This window comes from Mesocricetus auratus, unplaced genomic scaffold (assembly GCF_017639785.1).
Source record: "Mesocricetus auratus isolate SY011 unplaced genomic scaffold, BCM_Maur_2.0 Super-Scaffold_100021, whole genome shotgun sequence".
Lineage (NCBI taxonomy): Eukaryota > Metazoa > Chordata > Mammalia > Rodentia > Cricetidae > Mesocricetus > Mesocricetus auratus.
Genome location: NW_024429202.1, coordinates 13,796,821 through 13,824,738, shown reverse-complemented (window position 1 = coordinate 13,824,738; position 27,918 = coordinate 13,796,821). Strand labels below are relative to the sequence as shown.

At 42.8% G+C, this 27,918-nt stretch overlaps 1 protein-coding gene across 2 annotated transcripts in view; it reads right to left on the bottom strand.

Annotated features, from left to right (window-relative positions):
• The window catches only part of Tfap2b (transcription factor AP-2 beta), a 28,912-nt gene extending 7,678 nt beyond the window's left edge, over nt 1–21,234 (bottom strand). Inside the window, exons 1-5 of one of the 2 annotated variants that reach the window (XM_040729512.1) lie at nt 20,956–21,234; nt 16,072–16,530; nt 11,267–11,327; nt 3,886–4,105; nt 1,957–2,075 (exon numbers count right to left, since the gene is read on the bottom strand). In XM_040729512.1, the coding sequence (XP_040585446.1) occupies nt 1,957–2,075; nt 3,886–4,105; nt 11,267–11,327; nt 16,072–16,530; nt 20,956–21,036 (940 nt within the window). In that variant the 5' untranslated portion in view covers nt 21,037–21,234. Of the gene's footprint in view, nt 1–1,956; nt 2,076–3,885; nt 4,106–11,266; nt 11,328–16,071; nt 16,531–17,774; nt 18,907–20,955 lie in introns of those variants that run through there. The other variant, XM_040729513.1, reaches the window with a different exon arrangement.
• Nucleotides 21,235–27,918: the final 6,684 nt, after the last annotated feature.

Here is a 27,918-nt window from a genome sequence, read left to right as displayed (position 1 = left end):
CTTAAGGAGAAAGTGACCATAGATTCTAGAGCCACCTTACAATTGAATCTAGACATATGGTGGGATATGCTAGCTAGACTCCTCTGTTCTGTTTAAAGTACCAGTTACTACTGCTTGAAATAAAATATTGAAGTGGCACCATCTTCCTACAATTCTATTAGTCAGTCTTGTGTTTATAACTAATATACATAAACAAATCCACATATGTGGCTGAATATTGATAACTACATATAACATGTAGTGTATGAAAAGAGTATTTCTATCAGCAAAATAATTATTCACCGTGCAATTCACCCTACAATTTTCTTCCTATTTTCAGGTTTTTCTCTTTCAGACCTTTCTGTCATCATCCTCCTACTTAAAGATGTCTCACTGCACAAATATGTAACTGCAAACACCAAGCCACTTGGCATTCCAGAGCTTAGGAAGAAAACCCTTCTGAATTAAGCATCATTACCTTTTAAAGCGCAGCCTTGGGGTTTTAGAAAAGATCACAGACTCGGAAAAGAGGGATGTTGAATTATCTCATAGATACACTATTTGGAGGGAATGTGACTTGCTTTCAGGGATACTATACTAACGAAAGGCTTCAAGAACGGTGCATACCAGGATTCATAATACCAAAAACTGCCCACCAGATATTGCCAATTTGGTGTGGTTTCCAGCTTCTTCCCTTCTCTACCAAAATCTCTGTCTCATGCTAAGATTACCTTGACTGTTTTAAGGATTGTGATATTAGTGATTCCCTAAAAATCAAAATGAACTATCCACAGGCAAGGAAGAGTCAACCACTAACAATTGGGATTTGGAAATGTGGTGATTTAAGGCCTCTGGTGGGTGAGTTTGAGCCAAAAACAAAACAAAACTTTTGCTTTATCGATGGCAAAATGCAGGACCAGCAACTCTTTGGTCTCTTTGTGGCTGTCATTTAGATAGCATAAGATGTTGTCCTGCAAGAGCCAATTCCCTACAAGAGTCATAATATCATATCTACTAAAACATGCACGAGAAATGAGCACATAAAAAGGGACATAGGAAGATTCCAGAGAAAAGTCTCCACCATCTTCCACATGTACCACCTGGTCTTGTTTCCTATTGCCCCTGCCTTCACACTGAGCTGCAGACACTCTTCTTCTCCGCCACATAGATGATCTTAATTATTACAGGGCAAAGATTTCATCAGAAAACCCAAACTGACAAGCAAATTAGAAGTTTCTTAGTAAAATTATGGCCATTTAATTCACCACCAATGCATTTGTTTGCCTTAAAGAATCAACTTGTCTTTCTCTCTCTCTCTCCACACTATTTCATAGTGCCACGCCCTCTACAGTTTTCTCTTAAGCATTGCTGAACTTACTAAGGTGTCAAGAATCCACCAAGTCATACAAGGTAGGAGACAGAACTCTGGAAGAGTCATGAGTTTTAAAATAACCATTAAGATTCAGGAAACACTAAATGTTTTTTATGCCTTATTAATTATTACCTTTATTGGGGGATAAGAGTGTAGGGATGGGAAGAAGACCAGGAAGGACCTCTCCCACCATCAGGCGGTCATGGTTGGAAGCAAGTGCCTTTACCCTCATCAACTGCACCTACTTTTTACCAGTAACACTTTTGCAGTTTGCAGAGATGATATCATGTGGGAGTTCAAGCAGAGGATTCTTCAGCTGCTGTGACCAGGGAAGTTACCCCTCCTCTAACTTGGAGATTGGGCCTGATCCCTGTTTGGAGCATAGGAACCCTTATACACCTTGTTTTCTTTTGCTTGCCTGCAACTGCTAGCTTCCTCTAAGTAAAAAGACCTCTGGTCTTCTCTCCTGCAGTCCCTTGACATCCAACTCACGAGGGCACAACAATCACAATGATTTCCAGTTAATCATAAAGCATGTAAAATGTCAGCCTCCAGCCGACAGTTAAGCTCAGCTACTTCGAGAAATGGCCACGAGTCTTGCTTACCTTCCACCAGGGAGGTGAGTAAGGTGACATTTGCTGCTTTGCGCCTGCCCGCGGGTAAATTCAAACCGATTTTTTCTAGCCTTTCTCTCAAGGATCTCCCCCCATTTTTCGATTTGGCTCTGCAATTGCAAGAATTAACATTCTGATTAACCTCAGAGTGTTCCTGAAACAAAGTTTAGACTTAGCAATCTAGAGCTCACTGGAGCTTAAAGAGGTTTTAACTTGAGGTTAGCACTCCTGCATCCTTTCCTTTCGGATATTGGCTGAGAGTTTGCTGAGGTTTGCTCAATTTCTGCCATACAGAGCATAAAAAGTAAGCCCTATTTTTAAAATCTCGTGTGGGGGGGCGGAGGGGGAATGATACCAGATGGGATAATTAGAGTATAGGGGAATGGGTTCAGAAAAGGTAAATATTGTTCATGTACATGTACAGGCTCACTCCTTGCCGTAGAACCAGTGAGGAGAGTAGAATCCAGGCTAGCTTAAAAAAAAAAAAAGGAGAGAAAAAGAAAAGGGCTAGTTTCCAGAAACAGATAGGCTTCTAAAGGAGGAAGCAAATAATAATAATGATAATAATAATAATAATAATAACTACATAATGGAGAAGTTTGAGAAGGGCAGAGAAAGTTGACATTTGTAATCAATGCTGTTTTGTCATGATAACAATACTAATACTTTTCAGCATGTTAATATGATAAACTTTTTGTATTCACCATGACAGTTCATAAATTTTATACACTCATGTTCAGGAAGTGAATTAAAACATCCCCTCTCTGGAAACCGGAGTGTGCTTGTGCACATTTTTAATCCCAGCACCTGGGAAGCAGAGACAGGCAGATCTCTGAGTTCCAGGCTAGCCTGGTCTAGAAAGTGAATTCTAGGACTGCCAGAACTACACAGAGAAACCTTGTCTCAAAATCAGTAATAATACTAATAAGATCCTGATTCTGAAGCTCAAAAGACTTACTTGAAAACAAATATTAAGGAAAGTGAAAGAGGATTCAAACTAAGAACATTTGTGGGTCAAACCAACACCCTTAGTTTCCCTCTAGGTTCCCCCCATCCTGTAAGGGCTGGGTAAAAATAGAAGGATAGCAATTATCATGCATGAAGCCATGTACTTGTCACACAGCCACTTGTAGGAAGAAAAGGATAGTGAACATCTAAAATGGGTTAACTACAGAAAGTTTTGTCACTTAACAAGGACAGTGCCAAGGGTCCAGGTGTTGCAAGCACTGTTGCAGAAAAAATACAATAGCCATTTCTTTCTCCACATTTACTAGGAGTCTGTCCATGGGTTGTAATGTTGGAGAGCAACTGCATAGCTCCAGAAAATGACTGCTAATAGAAAGTTCTATTAGTGTTGTGAGATGTGAAGCCATTGGAGGAAGGTCACTAATGTAGAAAAGGATTTTTCAAAATTGGAAGCACAATACAGGAGTGCATTGATCCTGAGACCAACTTAGCTACTCTCCATCTGCATTTTTAAACTAGAAAATAGTATATGGAAGGCATGATGGTAACTGCCTTTTCTGTTTCAAATGAGCTTGTGTGGTGGGGAGGCTAGTTCTGGGTTGAACTGAGGCTAATGCTCCAAATGCCAGTTCACGAAATTGGGAGCCTTGTGCAGGCAAGAAAGTGAAAAGTTTCCAATGTTGAATTATCTAGGAGGGTTACGCATGCGCAATAAGGTCTGGGATGGGTGAGGCTTGGGTTAGAGAACTCTGCTCTTGGTGTTAGACACCCTGCTAGCAGTTTCTACAGCCTTCCTGCAGCATCACACAGAACTGCACCGGTTGCTAGGCAACTGCGTTCGACTTTCTCCCCCAGTATCCACAGCACCCTCCTCCACTAATTGAATTGTGTGTGTGTGTGTGTGTGTGTGTTGTAATTTTTGTTGTTGTTGTTGTTGTTGTTTGTTTGTTTTACCTTCTGAGGACGCCGCCAAGGAGAGACGCATTGAGGCATTCAGGGGGCGAGAGCCGTCTCTGAACTTCTCCCACAGTCACTTTGTATTTTGAAGTTGAACTGAGTAGAGATAAACGGCCTGGGACTGAGCAAAATACCTCGCCGGTGTTGACTGACATTCCTCCCAAGAAGCCATCTTTATTCATCATTAGAGAAGTCACAGATTTGGGAGGGACAGGAACTAGGGAGAGATGGAGAGAGGAGGAAAATGTTGCCATAAAGGTGACCGAGCTTCAGCCCTCCTGATGGTTGATAGGACGCGGCATCTGGGAAAGCCACTGGGCAGCCACCAAGTGGAAAGTGTAGGGGGAGGCAGCTACTCAGTGGTTCCAGGCTGCAATGCCTTTCCAGCGATGTGAACCGACCCAAATGTCACCATTCCTCTGGAAACTTACCCCACATAAGAGGACACATGAGTGTCGCTTGCCACAGCCCTGCTCACCACACAAATCAGGGAAACACTCAACCTAGACCTTGGATCTTAGATCACCCTGTGAATCTAGTCAAAGCCTATTTGATCCCCACCTGCTTCTAGTGTGACCTTGGACTCCTAATCTCAGTTTCCTCCTCAGTCCTCTCCAAGATAACACTGTCTCATCAGGAACTTGAGAGTGAAGGTTAATATCACCATCCTGAGATAAAATGTTAGTGCCAATGACCTTTCTAGAAATTCCTCCTCTTTGACTGGACCCCAACTTGTAGCCATCACTACAGATGGTGGGGGTGGGGTGGGGAGTGGGAAGAGAACTGCTTTATGCCTTATAATGAAATGAAACCTCCCACACACACATAAAAACAGCAGCAGAATTCATTTAGAAATGTACCCAAATGCTCATCTCCAGTGAGAGTAATTCTGCAGCGACATGAATTTTGTTTACAAATTACAGCGCCAGCTCGTGATTGTTTGAACAGTTATGATTTACAACAGGTGCCCTGATCAATCAACCAATCACTGTAATTCACATGAACGGCGGCGGTCTTGCCTTGCCCGGCTGTTTCATTTCAGCAAGTAATTGATAACAAACCGCACTCAAGGTATGTTTTATGCGGAAGTTAATAAGAGCTGACAGCTGGTTGCCACTGCTATCCTGGTGCATTCAGCCTCTCCAGCCTGTGTTTCTGTTTAATTGTGTTTTGGTGTCATCTGCATGTCAGGAGGGGGCTGAGTTAGGTGGAAGGCTGGAGAATGAGAAACTGTGAACACTGTCCTGGAAGTCATGCCCTTTGGACTTGCCCTGATTTGACCTACTTCTTCCATGGAGAATTCATTGAATACACACATACGCACATACGCACATACACACACACACACACTCACACACACACACACTCACACACACATACATACATACATACATACATACATACATACATACCTTTCTAATAACGCCCACATCTCACCCTATAACTCTGCAAGGAAAGGACACACTCTGCCACATGAAGTCTAGAATTTTATGAGAAAAGGTGTCTAACTTCTCTTCCACAGGACAGATCAGAGAATTCAGGGTTTCTCTTTCAGTTTACTCTTTACACCACAGATTTCAACATTCAGACTCCATGGTGTTTATTAATTTAATGTGATGTTTTCCAAAACATTGTGGAAAGAGTTTCTGCAAGGCTGTGGATTCAGACACTTTAGTATTCTCTTTGACCACTTCTTAATCGACAATATTGGGATTTTAGAACCTGCTGTTGATGCCCAAGATCTGGTCTAGTTGGAGGAATTGTGTTAGGAAACAGAGAGCATTTTCTGCACTGTCACAGGCTAGGGACAAGGTACAAAGGGGATTTTTATTTTCTGGACACCCTCCCCTCCCCATATTTTCTCTAAGGACTGCTTCCCATTTGACAGTAAAGTAGCAAAACATTAAAGTGTTTTCTTCAGACATGAGTAGCACTTGGAGTTCATAAGTCTCTTTGTAAATGGATGGTTGGGATGAAGCCATCCTGCCACTTAATTATTGTGCGCAAAATCCACGTCTATTTTAGACTCCTATTTTATTAGCATTCCTGATAGATAAATATTCCAGTCATCACATGCAGTTTTATACTGATGGGAAGTGGTATGACAGCAGTTTGGGAAAGAGTTCCCCTAAAAATAGATAGCCCTTTGCAGTTTTAACAAGAGAACTATAGCAATAAATAACATTAAACATATCACCTTTGAAACTCAGCAGCACTCTTATCTTTAACATTGTTTAGACTATTTTAATAACAAAACAAGCCCCTGTAAACTGACAGTTACTGCTATACACAATGACCAGTATCTCTTACACAGTGTTTTCCTATTTCCCAGATGGTGCATTTCTTGAAAACTTGGGCCTTTGCAAAGACATTATAAAGTTCTTTAACTGTCCTGCTGTGGATTGCCTGATTCAGCTGGTAGGCGCTGTTTCCTCTAGAGAGTAAGTGACTCCCTCCCCTGGATTTTACCTCTCTGTATATACATATACAAATGCATGTGTCTGCTTACACGTGGTGCACTTCCATCTTAGGAAGGTTGCCTCTCCCACTTACAAAAAAGCTCACAAGGTGAACAGAAGTGTTTTCAACTGTATTTCCATTTTCTAACAAAATCACGTTCTTGCATTCTATCCTCAAGTTCTACGACTAACTCATACCCTTTACCTTGGTCCAGCATGGATTCCCCTCGATCAGACTCTACACGTATTTCTTCCTGGCTTCCCTTCCTGATAGCTTCCTGGTCATCTCATCTTCCTGTTTGTCCTCACACCTGCTTAACTCAGCGGATTAACCTGGTATTTTATTCCCTTCATCTTTCCCCTTCTGCTTTCCTCCAGCTTATCAATATGCCCAGAAAGTAACAGGGCCTAGTTGATTTGTTAGTAATTATGAGCACACTGTTCCTGCTCATGGACCCAGAGATGTCTGAGATAGGTTTAAAGCGACAGCAGGAAATGCTAAGCAAATGAAGCATAGCAAGGTTCTTCACATGCTTACAATTTTTTGTGTGTACATTAAAAAGTAGGGTTTCCCCCTGTTCAGTTCTTAATTGGATGATAAAACTAACTTCTAGATATGATACACACACACATATGAATTATTATAGAAAAGAAAAAATCATAAGTAGATTAATATTTCCTTGCAGTGAATTTTTAAAGTAAGGAAAACTAGAGAAAATATTGAGTATATAGAGATTAATGGGATAGTACTTCGTTTCTCTTTTTAAAAGCAACTTCAGGGTGAAATTGCAAATCAGATAAACTGTATTTGACAAGACCCGTATTAGGAAGAAGAGAAGAACTGTACCTGCCTCACACATTAAAGAGATGAGTCCCCAGGAAGGGAGGAAAATGACAACTATGAGAGCTACACTGGGAAGCAATCAAGAGATTCAGCACCCTAGAAGTAAAATCACTTCTCATGATCAGGGAAGGTATTTCTCAAATTTGCATGCTTTTAAGTTTACTTCTTGTCTAAATTTTATTCCACCTGTTCAGCAGGAATATATATGAGTACTGACATTGTGATGAGATGAAACACACACACACAGGAATATATATATGTATATATATATATCCCTTAATATCCAAAGTTGGCATTCTTAAATGACAGAATCTGAGAACCTGAAACTTGAATAGAGTCTCATCATGTCTTTAGTTTGTCTTCTTAACTGGAGAAAGCCATTTATCTTCTCCAGTCTATGCACTTGCAGATCCCCACACTTGGGGCAATGGAAAAGAATGTCTGACCTTTCCAGTTTTGAATTTCTATGGCTTCTGACCACTCCTTCTCTCTCTCTCTCTCTCTCTCTCTCTCTCTCTCTCTCTCTCTCTCTCTCTCTCTCTCTCATGTGTGTGTCTGTCTCTGCCTCCCTCCTCCCTCCTTCTCCCCCTCTCTTTTTCCCTACTCTCACCCCCCTCTGGAAAGGTGAAGTTGTTGAGAGGAAACACACAACTTCTACCGGGCACTGACAGACTCAGAATCTTGGTGTGCTATTCCTTTTAGGCAATAAGAAAGAATCTCAAAGGAACCTGTTAGAATTGAGATTTGGCAGTTTTATAACCCTCCTCTCCAAGAAAACCCACACCAAAGTGTTTGAGTGGGGAAGGGGCCAGAACTAACGGAGAAAACATGGGAGAGCTTGGAGGTTGAACTGAAACTAACCAAACAGGATATCCCTAAGACCAATAAAAATGCCCCACAGACACAGCATTTGAACCTTGGACTCCGGCCTCAATAACCTTTCCAAGAAATTCTGACATATTTTCTGCTGTCTAATATGTCAAACAGATTGCATGTTGCTCGCTGATTCCAAACCCCCTTTCTTTGTGCCTAGGTAAGCCTTTTAAGTTAGGCTATAGGAAGATGGCAAGGATCATCATCTATGTTAGTTGGGCACTCCCCCCACCCCCAAGGCACCCAGATTCCTAATCTTAATGGAACTGAGAGTTAAGAATGATTTTTTAATGTCTCGTTGGATTTTTAGACTGTTAATGTAGCGAATCCTTCTCATTATTACTTTATTGATTGCTCATTGACCAGCCCCCTTCAAATCGTATTAACCACCCTCTGCCGGTTTAGATTAGGAGAGTTTAAAAAGCACCTTTCATTACTCCCCCCTCCCCAACTCCTGCCATAGAGTTGAGACTAGGCAGCTTAATGGGAGCTCTAATGGGGCAGCTCAGAAGAGAGGGGCCACGGTCCCTGCCGATTGCATTAATAGCTCAAAGGGGGCCAATACAGAAAATTAGCCGTAAACGAGCTCTGGAGATCTTCAAATGAAAGAGCCGTTTATCACGCTGGCTACCTTCACTCCACTCGTTTGCTCTCTCTACTGGGAACAACTCATTTCCTCTTAACTAAATTACTTCAGAAATGTCAGCTAAGCCGACATCGCAAACATAACAAGAGGGGGAGTCTGTCACGTATGGGGTGATGTCAACAGGGAAGAAAAATTAGATGAGTGAAAATTTTAGGAGTGGCCATGACACAACTGGACAGAAAGACACAAAGAAAGACAAATACATCTTTTATGTCCAGGTTGCTAGGCTGCATAAGCATAGGAGCAGAGATGTGTAAGTGTAGACTAGTTGCTGGCCTTTTATTAACGAAGTATAATTTTCTAAATAACTGTCTAAATGCCCATTAGAAAACAAATTAAGCAACCAAGTCCCCTGCTAGTTACTGAAATTTAGAATATTCAGTTCAGGAAACTTTCTCACCTCTCTCCAGAATTAATCTCACAGAAGCATCCCTCATGGGGACGAGACGATGCAAAGATGGGAGGGAAGAGGGCTGGCAAGGAGCTAATGAACCCATAACTTTATTTTAAATGGTTCCTGGTGAGTTAGAAAATATAAATCAAACATTTGTTCATCCCTTGCCCGTGGCTTTTCAAAGATGAAAATGTGATATTAGGATCTCCTCGTGGTGTAATAAAGCAAACATTTCAAGTATCAAATAATAGAACTGACCTAACATTCATATTTAAACTACTCACCCCAAATCAATTAACATGAGTAGGGTGTTGCTTTAGTGTTGCAAGCCGAGCATGCTTTTTAAAAAGCTTTGGGGGGAAACATGTGGCAGTCTCAGACAAACAGAACAAGCAACTTTTTTAGTCAGCACCATCCTGTATCTCAGGAAGCAACCTCGTGCATAAATAATCATGCTTCTCTGGCAAACATATTCAAATGCTGCAACCGATGCTTCCCACATCTAAGTAAATCTCGGAGCCCATTTCGCCAGGCAAGCTAAGTTCCAAATATTTTTATTGGCCTGACTATTAATAACATTTCTGATTGGTCATCTGCTGGGCATGTCCCTCTGCCAGCCAAATGATGTTGCTAGGATACAGAACCCTGAACTAAGCTGCTCTAGCTTTTCCACCAAAAGGGAGGGGGGAATTAAAACAACAATGACAAAAGGGAACAGAAAAGCTCCTCCCTCACCCCACCCCAATCAAGCAGCAATTAAGCAAAGGAGAAGACTCAGGAGGAACCAGTGAAAGTGAGCTGTCCGCAGGGCTGCCAGCCTGAGCATGCGCTCCGGTAGACCAGCTGAAGATGGCATTAGCTAAAGAAGGGAGGGAGAAATGCTAGGCAATATTTTTAAACCTATTTAAAAGATCATTCGGAAAAAGACGAAAGGGACCCTTCAGCCACTGTTTTCCCTGTCTACCTCACAAAGCTAGATAACTGTGACTTTCTAAAAGGAGGAAATTCAACCCACTTTTAGCCCCTTTGGGATCCTTATTCCACAAGCTGCCTACTACTTACTCCCCCAATTTGAGGCTGGATGGATTGCTTTCTAAATTATCTTTTTTTTCTTAATTATTTTTGTGAATGTTAAGTGGCTCGAGTGAATCACAAGTGACTGAAGCTAGGGACTGTTGATTCCAAACATAAGGACTGTCTTCCTCTAGCCTCAATAAGAAAGGACTATAGTCGTTAAAACTGTGCTTTCCAATACTAATCCGGGTGATAATTAAAGACTGCCCTGCATACACATTCGAACTCTTAAATTTGTGGTATGTGAATGGCATTCAGGCCTTGAAGCAGCTATTCTAATCGCCAGACATTCTCTTAGTGACTGTCAGAGAAGAGGAGAAAAAAATTAAGCAGCTGCAATACGCCTGAAATGAGTTATTGTAATTACATTTAATTAGTTTAATTAGTTAATTATTTTGCTTACAGCTGTACAAGAGACTGCAAACATTTGTTAATATCACATGCCCTTTAACAGTATGGGGTGATCCCACAGTCACAGTAAATCATGTGCGCATATGCAGGAAGATTTAGATGCATGCATAGTCTGTCTCAGCCTCTCAGGGTGCGTGTATTTAGCAAAGCATTTGGCACAATTTAAAAAAATAATAAAAAGAAACAACTCAGAAGACACAGGAGAACTGGCACCACAATTACCAAAGGGGAAAAAAATCAAACCAAAAACAAGGGGAAAGAAAAGCTATCTTCATGAGACAGACTTCAACACAGCCAAACTCAGATATGAATGAAGTAATACTCTCCCGTTTTGGAAACCAGTGCATCCCAGCTGTTTCTACGCATCACGATGGCCCAGTCATATGAGATACGTTCAGAATGGCTACCTTATGTATTATGAGAAAAATTGCAATTGTCAGTGTAGCTCTGTTTCTCCAATCCTGGCTTCTGACAGAGTTGCCATTCTGCTTGGTCCCATTTCCCTTTTCCCACCATGCCCTTTTACCCAGCCTGATAGCCACTGAACTGATTACAGCAAACATTTGTGTGTGTGTGTGTGTGTGTGTGTGTGTGATACAACATGACTTCCCCCAAACTGAAAGTTCATCATAAAGACATTGAAATCTTTGCTTACTTTTGGAAGGAAAAATCCATACCTTTTTTAATGACTGACTGGTCCAATAGGTTCATGCCGCTGTTATTGGCATCTTCAACTGACTGTGAATATAAAAACATCACCATTCAAATTGACTGGATATTAAAGAATTGCATACATAAATCATGTCATTCTAAATGGGAGTTTCTATTATTTCCATTTATATTAATTCGCAAAGGGAGGTTTTATTATTATCCTTATTATCTCCAAATTGACATAGAAATGAAATTCACTGGAATGGTAAATTCTCCCAATAGGAGAAAGAGAAAACAGAACGTATGAGAGACGTCTGATGTGATATTAGCTTTGTTATTATCTGAAACAGATATTACAGAGGCATATAAACTTTTATATTACTTGCCCATATGAATTGTGGAAAGTTGGCAACAGCCAAAAATTTCTTCACCAATATCAATCAGTTAAGAGCAATTTCTTTTTTTTTTCTTCTATCCCAGTGCACTTAACCCCAGAGCGATTTTTACAAATACATAATAGTTTACATTATGGGATTTTAATTAAAGTCTGAGCAATTTGGAATGGAATGCAAACAGCAATACAAAAGCCTCTAAGACCTCACACCCACTGCAGTCCACACATGTTCCTGTGAGCTAGGAGCTTCTTGCTGCAAGATGACAGTCCCTACAGGAGCCTGTACAATGGCCATATACCCCCTCCAGCCATGCTGGTGATGCTGGCCAGTCAGTTGCACACCTGTTAGGAAGGCAGTAACTAAAGACACAGGCACACAGAGAATGCTGCACACACAAAGGACTAGATCCTCCCAGCCAGCACCTTGGTAACAAGAAATATCCATCTTCAGTTTCATCATAGAGAGGGGAAGTTTCAGCTCAGAATTGGCAGCACTTCTGAGAGAAAAGTTGGTGGAGCTAGTTCCTAGCTGTCAGGACACATGGGAACTAGCCTTCTTGCTGTGCATTGCAGGGTTTAAAGAAGCAGATTCCCTTCCACCCTCCCAGCTCACAAAGAAAATACCCACTGTCTTTCTGAATCCTCCAACTGCTTCCCTTAATCCCTCGGAATTTAAGTTCAGATCAATTTGTCACCCACTCTAAAACAGAAGTGTAAGAAAGTCTTGGGGATGAAGAGTTTCCCCCAGCACTTTCCACCCATTCGGGATACCTCCATGAACAGAATGCATGTCCATCACAAGGAAAGAAAGAAAGACAGAAAGAGAGAGAGAGAGAGAGAGAGAGAGAGAGAGAGAGAGAGAGAGAGAGAGAGAGAGAGAGAGAGAGAGAGAGAAAGAAAGAAAGAAAGAAAGAAAGAAAGAAAGAAAAAGCTACCACAAACTAGCAAGTGTGGTTTGAGAAATGAGATGTTCTAACCATCAGGGGGTATACTCGTTTGTTTCTTTTCATTTTTACTAGACACTCTTCTGCTCTTAGAAAGCTGAGGGTGGGGTGCTTCTCCACTCGAACTGTTTTCTAAGTTGTAGACCACCACACACACCTTGATAGTGAAGAGGTGCTTCAAAAATGTTTCATGGAACTTGTTCATAAGTTTTCAGGGGACACTGTCCTACACACAGGCCTATGGTCACACTCCCTTCATTCTTTTCTACACTCATCTGTCTGTTGGCAATGGCTATGGGTCCAGCCAGGACAGAAAAAGTCGCCTGTGTTTGTGGGAGCGAAACTCATCCCATACGGTCCTGGACCCGTGAGCCCCCACACCTCACGCTTAGGTTGGTGCGCAAATATGTATCTACGCCTCATCAGCGACGTGGGGTAGTTGTGGTAGTTAATGAGAAGGCTCTTGTCTGATTTTCTATCTAATTACGGCCGCCTGCTGGGTTTTTGTACAGGATATTCACGCAGCATGCTGGCGCTTAATCGTCACAGGGAGGATCGTAAAGATTTAATTAGGACTGCATGCGGAAGCGCAGAAAAACAACTCAGACTCGTAATTACTAGACTTCTTTAGTTAAAAGTGATACCAGGGGTTGCTTTAAGACACAGGGGTGTGTTTGAGTGTAGTGTTGTGTGTGTGTGTGTGTGTGTGTGTGTGTGTGTGTAGGGTTCACTTAAAAGCTTTATTTGTTGATATTCATGGGTGGTAGAGGTGATGAGAGGTTAGAAACCCAAGCTGTGAAGAACAAGATGCCTACACGGCAACTAACCAAATCCACAACTAGGTGTCCCTTCGGTTCTCTTTTTCTGTAGCCATTTCCCCCTGAGTTTTTAACACTGCCCCCCTCCCCAATGGGTGAAATGTAGCATACCCGGAACCCAGACAGTGATCTGCTAGTTTAATAGCCCCTGCGAGTAAATTGAAATAGAAATTGACAGGGTTTTATAGTTTCATTTAAAAAATATTAGAAGCATTTGGTTAATTAGCTCTCCTTTTCTCTCACAGGGCGGCGGCCTCGTGAATGTGCCTCTAGGTCACATGAAATCCCCCGATTCTGGACCCATAGGGTCTATGTAGCACCCTCTGACTCTGTCTGGCCCCTTGCTTTCAGTGTCCTGAATGGTCATATACCAGACCCTTGAGATAGAATAAGTGAGTCAGAGTTCTGACAACCACTCTGTTTTCAGTGCAGTTGCCCCCTTGGGTCTGTTGATTGGTATCTGAAGACCTGACACCATAACTTCCATAACTTTAGCCCCCCCCAACCAGAACTTGGCAGTGGACCCTTATGGGGGATGCAGTTACATTTCTGCATCCAAAGCACACCCCCTTCTCCTTCCTTCCCTATGCCATCTCAGCCTGGCTTTAACCTCAGGAGGCCTGTCCCTGGGACCACACTGGACCAGAATCACAGAGGAACCAGCCTCACAAAGATCTATTCATGCTGAGGATGGCATCGACTGTACATCCCCATAGTCTTCTCACTTAGGGTTGCTGGAGAAGGTCCCACAGGCCTCCCCACATTGTCAGGCTATCAGCTGGAGGAAGGAAAGGGAAGCAGGGAGCACTTTCTACCCCCCACAGGCTAAGGCTGATGCTGGGTTCACTTAAATACTTTGAATCCATCCAGTTCCTTTGACTGTTATTTGCCCAATAGCACTTCCCTGGCCTGGTTTCTGGTTCCTTGTTTTGTCAACTCCCTTTGCATTTTGCCAAACATCCAAAAACCCCTTAAAGTTTTGACTTAAAGAAAACATTCTAAAGCCAAAGAAATTTGTTCTCTGTTTTAGCGAGAGATTCCTGAGTCCATTGGGGGTGGAAATGGTGGTAGAGGATGTTTATATCCCCAGTTATGGTAATGGCATGTGCAGGGTGATGTTAGCATCCCTAGGGTAATGGAGGTGTGTGGTTGATCTACCTTCATTATCCAGTACTTTGAACCATACTAAGAAAGGTTAATTTAAAAACTCCCCCCATGCATATTACTCCAATGCATTAAAAAACAACTCAGTGTTTCTTTGCCTGTATGGTATCCTGAAATGAGCAATACCTCTAGACAGACACAGCTCAGTAAAATCAACAAAACCATCACTTCTGGTACTGTGAATGAATCCAGCCGCAGGTCAGGTGATGTCTTCCTTTTTAATAACAAGGTTCCTCTAAAACAATGAACCATCACAGACCGCATGGAGATGGCATTTCATGCTGTCACCACAATTGGACTGTTTTTAAATATACAACACACATATATACACACACACACATACACACACACACACACTCACAGCAAAGTAAAGAGGAAGGGGTTGGGGCTTGGCTACTTTCTCTTTTCCATTTTGTTTCTCTTCACTTCAGAGATAAGTCTACAACGATGCACAACAAATTCAACTATGTCAATGAGATACAAGTGTCAATTAAATGCTCTGTGACAATATTTATCTTTTCTGGAGACCCTTTAAATTGGGGGAGGTCTTGTGTGAAGCAGTACTGTTCAGAATCACCCTGACAGTATTTAGGAATCTTTTCTTTGATGTTTCTTTGTTTAGTTTAACCAAGTGTTCCCGTCCAAGTAAGCCTCCATTGTGTAGGCTGCAGATGGGGTACTGGGTGGGTAGGGGTTACGTTTTGAACCTTTTGTTTTAAGAAATAAACACGTGATGCCTCTTCAGAAGGATGGTGACATTGGGGAGGGGCGGCAACCATCGGAGGAGAGGGCTGAAGGAGAAGGTGGGGGACACTGCTTTGCAGCCAATTAAGTAGCCTTCCGATGATGAAATTTCCAAACTGCTATCTCTCCTCAAGGACTCCAGAACCCAGTGGCAACTCTGTGGGTTTGATCCCATTGTCAGGTGACCCGCTCTAGAATTCTGCTTGAGAAAAGGGCTCTGCAGTATTTGGAATTTCAAAGCAAAAGAGTCTTAAGCAAACAGCTAACGACTCTCCTGCAGAGTGCTTTGTCATTCTTAGCACAGCTTTGCAAACGGGGAGAACACCTGGAGTCTCCAGGGGCCCTTGTATCTTCTAGCTTAGAGCTCTGGTCTACACAGCCTGCATTTAGCCTACCAAGCCACCGGGACAGGATCGCTATGGGATAATCCTGGTGCCAACTTCTTCACACAAAGCAACAGAGAACCACAAGTCCAGTAGCTGAGTCAAGATGAAAACATTAGCCTTGACGGCAATGACTGTAAACTCTCACGAACACATTTCCTCCTTCAAGATTTAATTTCCAGCTGTCCTGTCATTCACAAATGGATCTCTAGAAACTGCCACTTTGAAGCCACACACTCAAACACACACTCTTGTCCTGTCCGGTCGGTCCGGTTCTCAAGATGACAATCTCCCACCCGCAGAAGACCAGGCCACCCCTCCCTCCCCCAGCATTCTTCTTTTATTATCTCTTATGTCTGTTTTTGTTTGTTTGTTTGGAATTACCTGCACATCTTCCATGCCGGGATGTCCAAGACCGTGCAACGAAAGGCTGTCGCCCATGCCGGCGTCCAGGCCGTGGTGTGCCGAATGTAGTAACACGTCTGGCCGGCGCACAGAGTGGTAGTCCCTTCGCGGGTCAAGGCCCGAGAGCTGGGGCAAGGCCGCCCTGGGCTGGGGCAGGAGAGAGCCGGCTTCTGAACCTACTTCTTGGCGCTGTCGTTGACCCCAGGGGTGCTGCTGGGGCTGATGCAGAGGGTTCAGGGAATAGGGGTCGTTGACGTGAGAGTAGGGGTCTTGACTCTGGTGGTAGGGTAGCGGCTGATAGGGGGGCGGGAAGTAGGGTGGCTGGAAGTCCGATGATGGTGTGTGGGACAACGGCGGGGCACTCGAGTAGGGTCCTTGGGACACAGAGCCCAGTTGAGAGAGTCTCGAGCTATGGCTTGGGACGCCATCGTGCCGGTCCTGGGAGTGGAAGGGAGAGCAGGAGAAGGAGGGAGGGATGGACAGAGAGAGAGAGAGAGAGAGAGAGAGAGAGAGAGAGAGAGAGAGAGAGAGAGAGAGAGAGAGAGAGAGAGAGAGAGAGAGAGAGAGAGAGAGAGATCGGCTTCTGTACAACTTTCCCGGCGATAAGAGAAGCAAGAGGCTAAACCTCAGACCCCAAGCTGACTCAGGACCACATGGTAAAATGTCAGCAATCCCACCCGGGAAGCTTCAGGGGACTTAACTACAACAGAAATAAGAAACTCACCCACTACCCGGCCTAAAAGTCATATTTTGAGAGTGCAAAGCAGGCAAAAGGGAGAGGAGAAGGAACTGTGTGGATAGAGATAGCTCAAAGCTTTGATTTAAGAATGTAGGACTCAAGGGTGGTGTTTGCTCTTTTAAGTGTTTCTTGCCCATACCTCTTCAAGAGATCCAAAGTACACGGAGCGAACCTTTCTAATAGCTGCTACTGCTCTGGTTGAAAGAAAAAAAAGAAAGAAAGAAAAAGAAAACCCACTTCTGCCTTCACTGGCAGGTAGCTGGCTGGCCCCGGGGCTCACACAAGCAAGGAGATTCCCAGAGCAGGGAGGCATCTGCCTGATCCGAGCTTCCAGCCACCCCTCCCTCCCCAAGAGGAATTAAATAACTTAGTGTTTGATTGAAACGGATCTCCTCTGCAATCACACCCTAAGCCCATGTTAAATTGAGTTGTGGTTTGCAGGAGTTATTTCTGAGCTTGCTTTCCATATCACAGGCTATTATACTCAGGGTGTTAAAATAAGGAACTGAAGTTGGGAGGTGAAGAGATAACCCCCACATCTTTTTTCCCCCTCCTCTCCGGTGTGTAAGTCAAATGAAAGAAGGAGGGAGTGCAGGACACTAAGTTTCTCCCCATCCTTTGTGGAAACTGCAAGTGGCAAAAGTCCCCCTGGTTCTTTCTGTAGAAACAGCCTCCTAAATTTCCAAACTGCATTGACAAATAAAAAAGTTTTTTTGCTTCAGCTTCACCCCCTCCCAGCTGACTCTCAGGGAGCTCAGACAGGGAACACACAATGCAGAGAGAAGCAGCTGCAGCCTCGTCCAATTATGGTGCTAAATTACCAAGCCAAAGGCACTCAAAGGAAGACAGAGAGACAGAGGGAGACACACAGGGAGATGCAGAGACGGAGAGACCGAGAGAGGAGAAGGCATGCACTTCTGGTACAACGGGAATCCGAACTCACCATGGATGAATAGGTGTGGACTAACATCTGGAAAAAAAAGCCTGGTTACTGCTCAAAATCAAACAATGAATTTTCAAAAATCAAAAAGTCCAGCAGAGAAGCAAGCTGGACACAGGAGCCGAGCTTGAGATATTCCCAGCACAAGCCATCAAAAAAAGAAAAAGAAAAATCCCCCTCCAAGAAGATTGGAGGTGCCTGTCACAGACAAGCAGCACTGATCATCTGTCTCTCACCGTCTTTTTTTTTTTTTTTTTTTTTTGGCCTCTTTTTCTTCTGCCGGTTCTTTGGGGCCCCAGAAACAGTCCTCTTCCACCCGAAGCTGGGCTCAGACTGCTCGGGCGCCCCTTCCTCCCTCCGCTTGCCTACACCGCCTCATAATAATTGATATTCATGACTATTAATATTACACGAGTACTTTAAAGGGAGAATGGAGGACAAATGGAGCGTGAAGCAGCAGCGAGCTCAGAGCTCCTCCACTATTGTAAATGACGTTCATTCAGTGGAGAATTACTAGATGTAATCAGACCAGGGGGCTGGCGGAGGCAGACTGGGGGAAAAGTTTAGCAGGAAAGAGGCAGAACTTCAATTAACTGAGCTGGGACGCTCTCGCTCTCGCCAGGCAGCCTCTGCTCTGTGGATTCGGCAGTGTGGGGGAGCAGTGCTGGGGGGGGGTCCCAGGTAATGTAGGTGTTCTTGCACATGGAGGGAGACTTTCCCAACAGGGAGCAGGTTGTAGCCCGGAATGCTTGGTGTACAGATTAAAACCCAAACTAGAGAGACACTGCCTGTTCCTCTGGAGGGGAGAGAAAAATAAATGGGTGGGCCTGCTTGTTTACTGGGCGCTACACATACAGACTTTTTTTTTTTGCATGCAGAAGATCTATCTATCTATCTGTTTTGTTTTTTAACATAGTGCTGCCTTTTCCTCTTTAGTGCTTACAGCCTGCCATTTTTACTGAGGTTTAAAATAGATGAACTCGGTCTTCAAGTACACTAAAGCTATCCTTTTCAGGCAAAGCCAGGGGCAACAGAAAATCTTTTGGGATGTTTCAGGAACCCGTTCAACTGGCTTAACTGCCATTTCTGTTAAACTTCAACCGTAGCCCAGACTGAAGTAGACTCGCTCCTTCCACCACGCTGTGTGCGAGTTCTCCTGGCTTTTCAGCTGAAAATTTAGGCAGCCCGGAGTAATTCACTCTCCCCCACCCCCCGCAGTCTCCTCTCTTATCCCCCCTCTCCTACCCCCTCATCTCGTCCTTCTCTCACCCCTCCTTTACTCTCCCTCACGCCCTCTCCTCTCCTCCCCTTTCTGGTGTCTTCCTTCCCACTCTTACTCTACCCCACTCCTTCCCCTTTCCCCCCTTCCCATTTAGTCGTTTATTTTTCATAAAGCAAAGAACCAGCATCCCTCTGATTACTTTAATCCCTCTACGTGTACCCAGAGCTATTTCCACCGCAGCCCCAGCTCCTCCAGAGTCCCGTTTTCTATGGGTGATGTGTTCTTTAGGAGAGTTTATCGCCCTGGACTTGAACATAATCCCGCCTGTTAGGAAAGGAAGGGAGGCCAGAGCGAAACAAACCTCACAAACCCCGCCAGGCAGGACAGGCACGGTCCTGCAGTACAGTCAGTACACATCCACAAAGATGGGGACGAAACCCGGAGTCACCCCGAGAAATAGCTCTCTCTCTCTCTCTCTCTCTCTCTCTCTCTCTCTCTCTCTCTCTCTCTCTCTCTCCCTCCCTCCTTCCCTCCCTCCCTTCCTCCCTTCCTCCCTCTCTCCTTTCCTCTTATTTTATTCTGAACTTCCTTTCCTTTGAGCTCTTTTCTCCTCCTTTCTTATTTTCTCATTACCTCCAAATGAGGTCTTCGGAATGGTGGGGCTGGGGCACACCGGGCACTGGCTCGAGGCGCTCTTGTCGGGTGCCCCAAGGAGTCGTGGTCACTCGGGCGGACCGGACCAGCGGGTTTGGGAAGAAGCTGCCTCCAGCCTCCCCTTAGTAGGGCAAGGCGAGCCACTGCCGAGCTGTAGCCCCTGGTTCCCACAGGGCTGGCGGCTCAGGGCTCCGGTTTCTTTCCCGACCCATCGCGAACCTGAGCTGCCCACCTCGGTCCTGTGGTCCAGCCCAGTGCTGCCGGTGCCCGTGGCTCAGGTCTCACCGCCCCAGACTTCTGCTCTGCTCTCCAACTTTTCCTGGTGCCCTCTCGCTTCTGCCGCCCCGCTTCGCTGCTAGCTCCCTTTCGCTTTCTTTCCTTTTTCGGATCTCGAAGCTTTTCTGGACGTCCCCTTTGAGCCTTGCTTCGGTTTTCGCTTGAGCTCAACAGGGGGTCTCCCCAGTTCTGGGACTTTGGTGCGGACTCCCACCTCAGTCCCCGGCCCGGGCCTCCTCGCCTCGCCTGCCCGCCCGCGAGCGGCCGGGACACCCGGCAATGCCGCAACCTCGCTCGACGCGGACTCCGGAAGCGAACGGCGGAGTCCGGGGAGGCGGAGGTCGAAGCCCGAGAGAGAAGCGCTCTCCTGGGCACCGGTAGCCGGGCATACGAAGTGTGGGCAGACTTCGTTAAAAATGCCCACACGCTGGCGGTTGCTATTTTTGCTTGGACCCGCTGACCCGCAAAGAAGCAAAACACACACACACACAAACAAAAACATAAGAAATCGTGCCCTCTCCCCATACTGTACTCGATCTGTTCACACACCCGTTCTTTTCCTTCTCTCGCCGTAGATGTTTACCCTCTACCTGGATCCGTTAGTTACCGATTTCAGAAAATTTATTAAAAGTAAAAAAAAAATCCAAAGCCCGGGTTGAACTGAAGCTTGAAAATCCCATTCTCTCCCGAACTCAAACTGAGGGGAGAATGTTTTTCTCTGCCTGTCTGCCTAAATTCAGTGGCTCCACGTTCCCCATCAGAGCCTACAAGGGGGGAGGAGAGAGCCCGTAGAGAAAGAAAAGAAGAAAAGAAAAATAGCTCCTAAATTAAAGTTGCCAGGTTCCAGCCTCTGAAATCCCCTTTCAGGAGAGCAAAGTCTCCTAGAGCCAGCCTAGGAAAACTTAAAGAAACCTCAGAAACCCGACCGGAAATCTACGAGTAAATAGCTTAAAAATCTGTCAACTGGGGTGTCAAGAAGCTCCAGTTTTCTATGTACAAAGCTCTAAAATGCATCTGGGGGTGTCCACTCACCTCATAGATGTCTTCGTACTTGACATTCTCCACGAGTTTCCAGAGCATGATGGCAGCCTGGTCTCTAGGAGGTGAGTGCATTCATGTGAGGAGCAGATGTCTGGCTTCTCAGGACTCCGCTGTCTGTAATGATCCATCTATAATTGGAAATGGGGGATACACACCAAATCCGACGCTCCTCTCCCATCGCAACTTATATCTGTTGTCTCAAACAATAGGCTGGAGAAGTAAGCCTCAGCAGACAGAAAAACATTATTGCACACAGGACTTAGATACAACGCGCGCGCACACACACATACACACACACACATACACACATACACACATACACACGCACATATATGTATTATAAAAATCATAAACACGAATTTACACGCAGATATCTACATTTAACTACATAAACACCCCTGGGTCACAGAATTCACAGACTGAATGGCATTTGAAGGGAAGATAGTTGTTTTTCTTTTTTAAATCTCTAATTTGAAAATGGTGAATCATTGAAACTACCAACTAAAGTCTTTTAACAATTGATAACGAGAGACTGGGGACATCAGCCCCCTTATTTTCTACACAGTTTTTTTTAAGGGTACCATTATTGGAGATCTTAAAACACAAATTTCCTATTCCTCTGTGTTCAGAAGAGTATTTTTTAAAAAATCTAGATTCCTTGATTTTAAGAGCTATTTTTCCGTATTATAGCTGTACAAATATTAAAAGCCACAGTATCATTGTAGAGCAACAAAAACTATTTACCACAATGATTTCTGATATTTTTGTTCATTTTGCCTAAACACATTTGGTAACTTGAGTATCCTGTGGACCCTGGGGTCTATGTTGCTTCTTGCTTTGGAATGGTTTTGTATTTTCAGCAGATCCTATGTGTCTTTCTGTTTGACTGCATTCTCCATTTTATCAAGCTTTTTTTTTTCTTCACATGTTGGAAACAACAAAGCCCACAATGTTAATTTTGAGACTTTTAACAGAGATGCAGGATGTTTTACATTTGTTTATGTTGTCTGTAATTCGTGATTTTAACCTGATAGATTTAAAAATGGACAGCGGAATCTTAAACAAGGTTTAAGCTTTTATACTCTTTAAAGAGATGGTGGGAAATGTACAAGAGTTAATTTTGTGTGGTCAGGTTGGTTTGGGGGTAAATGAATATATGATGTGTGTAGTTTGGTTTATTATATTAAACATAAATAATAGCAATAATAAAGCAAAACTAGCCTCAAATGGGTGTCCTCTAAGACACATTTTTTAAAAATAATTTCACCAGAATTTCTATATTCACTAGCTCTCCCTCGTTCCCACCTTCTCATCCCCTCTGCTGTTTTCCTACTCTCTTTCTGGGTGCGGAAGGTTCCCTGGAGCTAGGAGGGAGGCATTGAAGAAGATCTTGGCCCCTGGGGCAGAAAATAAATGACAGAAGGGAATGAGGAGGGTTGGGGTAATTTGGGGTGGAAGTTATTAAAGCTGATGTGAGTGAATCTGTAAAGGGCATTGTCTTTAAACCCAGGACTCCTGTGCACTTCAGGGCTCCGGCAGGGTCAGAGGCTCCGCAAGCAGAGGGCTCCTTTTAGCCTAGGAAGACAGCGATTTCGTGGGACAAGCTGAGGACTCCTACCTTGCACAACGAGCAGTTCTGCAAATCTATTATTGCTGTTGCTGTTGTTATCATCGTTATTAATTTACCGTAAGCCACATGAAGGAAACGAAGGGTGTTTCAGATAGAACTTGAGAAACGCGTCCTTTCTCTATTCCCTGTTGGATTTATTTTCCCCTTCTTCCTTGTTCCCTCCCTCATGTTTCTTCCCCCTTCCACCTTCTTTCTCTTCCTCTCTTCCCCTTTTATTCAACCCTTCCTTCCCCTTCCCCTTCTTTCCTCCCCCTCTTCCTCCTTAAAAAAAATTATCATCTTAAACCACAAAACCAGGCTAGTCTTCCAGTGTCAACAGACATGTCCTCCTTTTTCCACCAGAGTTGGTTAGGAGACAGGAAATCATTCCTCTTGATGTCATTGTGTGGAAGACTTAACGTGGGTCCCACACCCCCTCTGGAACTAAAATCAGCCTTTGGTTGATACTTTGAAAGATAGGTATTATAGATTTGGATATTAAAATTCTCAAGAACCAAACTTAATAACAAAAATAATTCCCATCTCCCTTTAAATCATCAAAACTGCTAGTTCTTAATTTTAGATAACTTCAAGCAAAACCAAAAAGCATTTGGAAAAACTTAGTTTTTCTCTAAATATGTTAATGTTTTTAATCAATTTTGGACATAACATTGACTAATCTGAAATAAACTCAAAGGTTTAATAAAGCCAAAATCAAACTGAAGGCATAGTTTTACATATGAAACTATTTAAATAGGTAATATACTGTGCTAGTCTGAATATTTTGTAGTTTCATTATGTAGATTTCAAATTTTCATTTGTGTTTTATTTTATCCTAATATTAGGTATTTTTGAAAGTAGGAATGTACTTGATATTTGTTAAAAATATCTTTTTAAGGTTTTTTTTTAACAGAACACTAAAATAAGTCCGGTTTTATTAAGAATAAAACAAACTTAAAACATTTGCACACGTACATACAGACATGATAACTACCCGAAGAAATGTATACTGTTAATAGAAACCCTTGTTAATTCTGCGATGTAGCATTTTTGTAAAAAAAAACAACAAAAATCCAGCTATTTCAGGCAAATCTCTCCTAGGGAGAATTCCCTCCTTCATTGAACGGGCAACAGCACCCTCTGTAGGAATTTTGGAGACTCAAACGCCGAATAGTCCTTCATTTTATTTATTTATTTATTTTGTAACTTCCCCTTTCTTGGTTCTTGAAAACATGTTATCTCTAAGAGCACTTTGAAAAATTCAACTGCTAGCACATCCATTAACTTTAGAAATACTCTATGAAGTGTAAGTATTTACAAAATGTACAAATTTCAAACTAAATCTGAGAAAAAAGATTCATAAATGGAGACTTTTCTCTTTTCCACATTCCATTAATTTCGTGACATCGCCTATTTGTCTTCTCAAAGAAAGACTCTTTCACAAATTCAGTCAAACGCAGATGCAAAGGTGAGGCAGGGATTTGAATTTCTAAGGGGAACTGAGTAAAATAGGTATTTTCATCAATATATTTATTTTTCTGGGCACACATACTCAGCTGGGTAGGAGCGCTCTGGAGACAGCTTGCATAGACACACCTTCCCCTTTACGAATATTTAGTTCAGTTTATTACTGCCAAGATGTGTGTTATTAACCCCACCCCCTTTCAGTCATAGATAAAGGAAATGTTGTCCAATAAACGTTAAGAAACAGGACTGCAAAGCAAACTCACCTAGCATGGCGACCTCTGCTGGCAGTTTTGGGAATAGGCCTGTGACTTTAAACTGTATGTTAAATCACTACCAATTTCTAGCACCCTCCTTCCTTCTTTTTCTTCTACAAATCTAATTGCTATTTATCTGAGTTCCCTTAACTCCCACATTCCTTACATTGACTCATTTGCAGGATGCCTCCTGAACTTTTTAAAATTTCTTTTCTTATTGGGCTTCTCTTTCTCATCTTCCCCAAATACAAAAACAATAAAAGAGGAAAATGTAACACTTTAGCACTAGGGCAATTGTGCTAAGATTAAGCACTGACATCTCTCATTCCAGAATGAAACATGTTTAACATCCGGAAGCCCATGTATTAAGCTATGAACTTGGGGATGCTTAATGCTTATTCATGAGCAATGACTTAATTTACCTCTAAACAACTTTGCACACAATTTAATTCCTTGTTAGTCTCAAAATAGGGACCTTAGTCTCAGCAAGGCACAGGTTCCTATCAGTTTCTTACAGTGGAGATGGGTGCTTTGACTTTGGGCTTCCCACCACGTCCTTAACACACTCCTCACTGCCTCATGGCGCTTAACTTCTCCTGAAGTCAGAAAGAGAGTGCTTTTGAATATTTAAGTTTTCAAGGGTTATTTTTCCCTTTATTTACAAATGGGAGAAGTAACAAAATACAAAACAAAAAAGGAGGAGAGGAAGGCAGGTAGGCAGGAAGACAGAAAGAAAGAAAGAAAGAAAGGAAGAAAGGAAGAAAGAAAGAAAGGGAAAGAAGACAAAAGAAAGGAAAAAGAAAAATCCAGGTGGTAAAACACAGCATCAGTCCCATCATTCAGGAGGCAGAGGCAGGCAGATATCTGTGAGTTTGAGTCCAGCCTGGTCTATATACAGGACAGTTAGGGTGGGAGAGAGAGAGAGACAGGGAGAAAGAGAGACAGACAGACAGACAGAGACAGACAGAGAGACAGACAGACAGAGAAGCTTTTTTTTCATGGGTTAACATTGTCCAATCCCAACAGGCCATTTTACTCATCGCAAACTTTATTGCTTATGGAAGCTTAAATAAGACAGGCTGATGCGCTGTTTTACTGTGATAACATGACTCCTTATTGTTGTATCATGATTCTATTGTGAAGCCAGGATGGTCTTTATTGCATATTTTTTTGAAAATTACTGTTAAGTGAGAGAAAACACCATCCAAGCACCTGCCCTGAGTTCCACAGGGCATTAATATAACATTGAGTTCTGTGATTTGGATATGAGGAAGCAAAATGGGAAGGAAATATTTCTACAAATTTTTTTCTAATAATTAAATTTTACTCACAGTTAGACCAGGCCAACCAGGGTTATAAAGTGAGACACTTTCTCAATAAAATAAAACATAAAATACAAATTAGGTGGAATTATCAAATTGATATTTTATAGTCATACAGATAGAGGCAAACATTGTAAAGAAAATATTTCTTACTTTAACCATAATACTTAATCAGTACTTCTTTGGTGACCTTTTTTTTTAAAAGACAGGTTTTAGTTACAAAATACATACTTGCCTTGAAGTTGAAATTTTACTACCCCAACGTTCTGAGAGCTGGAATTACCGGGCATATGCCACCAGGCCCAGCACATGTGTGAAATCTTAAGTAAACATTTGCTAGAAATCATTTGTAGGATTAAAAATAAGTGCAACTAAAGACTCACACTTTCTTTGGACCTTCGAGGAGCAATGGTGACTTTATTACGCGTTTTAGATGCTTGGAAATCCTGCTTGACTGTGGGGTTTGCAAACTGGTCAGCAGAATAGTTTTCAAGCGCCTGTCACTATAGATATGGGGCCTAAGGAATATAAATGGGAGGCTGTGATAAGTGATGCAAACAGACACAGAGCTATGGTGGATGGTGCCAATGATATTTCACGTAAAATGTGAGCAGGTGTCCCCTCTGACATCACTAATGCAGAGGGACAGGTGCTGCCACCATCATGAATATTTTCCATATTATTGCTTTAAAAAGGAGCTGTCTTTAAGGGTAAGAACACTAAACAATTTTGTTTCGAAGTGCAACCAATAGACCAATACATATCTGCGAGGAAAAATATTTGCAAATAAAGACTAGGAAAGATGTAGAGCAGAAACATAACCTTTAAAGCATGAATAAACACATACGATGAATAACATCAAGGCTGAAGCTTCATAAGTACAAGAGACATTTGGGAGAAATTAATGTTACATGGGACGCATGTTCTAAAATTCACATTTACGAATTTTGATAAAAACAGAGAAGGGGGTTTATATTGTGACTTCCTTTTTTATTGAAAATACTTCTTATACAACATACTCTGATCAAGGTTTTCCCTTCCCACCTCCTCGTCCTTTCAACTCCATGTCTTCTCATTCCCTCTCTCCTTAGAAAACAGATAGGCAAGTTATGAAGAGTAAAGCAGGATAAAACAAAACAAACAAATAAAACCAACCACATACACCCAAAGCCTAGAAAAACACAACTATGAGATAGATGCAAAAGACCAGTGAGGTAAAAAAAAATATCCAAATCAAGCAACATAAAACAAAAAAATTCTTCAGAAATATCTTTGAATTCATTTTATGTTGGTCATCTATTTCTGGCATGGGGGTCTTCTTTCAAGTGCAGTTTATATACCCAGCAAAACTATGTTGGAGAAGACTAAGTTTTCCTTTGCAGTTGTTAATAGGAGACAGGCCCTTTGTTAGGGACTGGGGCTTCTGGTCATCTCCCCTCTCAGCACTGGGAACCCAGCTGTCTTGGATCTGTGCTGGCAGCCAGTTTCTGTGAGTTCATGCATGCGTCAGTCCTGTTGTGTCTGAAGGACAGTCTCCTTGGTGTCTTCCACCATGCTGGCTCCCCCAATCTTTCGGCCTCCTCTTCTGCATAGTTCCCTGACCCCTGAGGGAAGGGGTTTGATAAAGACATCCCATGGATCGAGTCCATGCCTGACACTACTCAGGTGTCCAAGCCCTAGACTAAATAGGCCATGAACCTAGGGGAAAACCAAATACTATTGTTTCTCTAACGGAACATAGCAATCAACATGTCTCCTAAGGACATTCTGCCATACTGGCAAATCAATGGCTACCTCAGCCGCTGTCAGAGAAGCATCCTCCTGCTGTAGATGGGAATACAGAGAACCACTTCTGGACAATGTGCACAGAGTGAGATGCCTTGGAACACTTAGTCATAAATGGGGTGAGTTTTATTTTTCAGCATCATAAAGTATTTCTTTTTTCTTTTCTTTTTGTCTTTCTGACTCTTCCTCATTTTTAAGTTATGTTCCCTTGGGCAAGCCCTTTGACCTTTCTGGGTATCAGTTTTCTTGCCTATATCATGAGAATTACTGGGTAGTTTCCAAGCTTCTTCCTTAGAAAATAAACTTCCAAGAGTGTTTTATAAGAGACACTTAGGAAAGTTTCAAATAGTTATTAACAAAAAAAATTGTAGGGCTGGAGAGACAGCTCAGCCATTAAAGGCTAGGCCAACAACCAAAAAATTGTAAATGTGAGTGTTCATTTCTAGGCGCATGGTAATAAAAATCTCAGCTCTTTGAGGCAAGTGTGGAGAGGAGTTTAAAAGATCTAGCCTCAAGA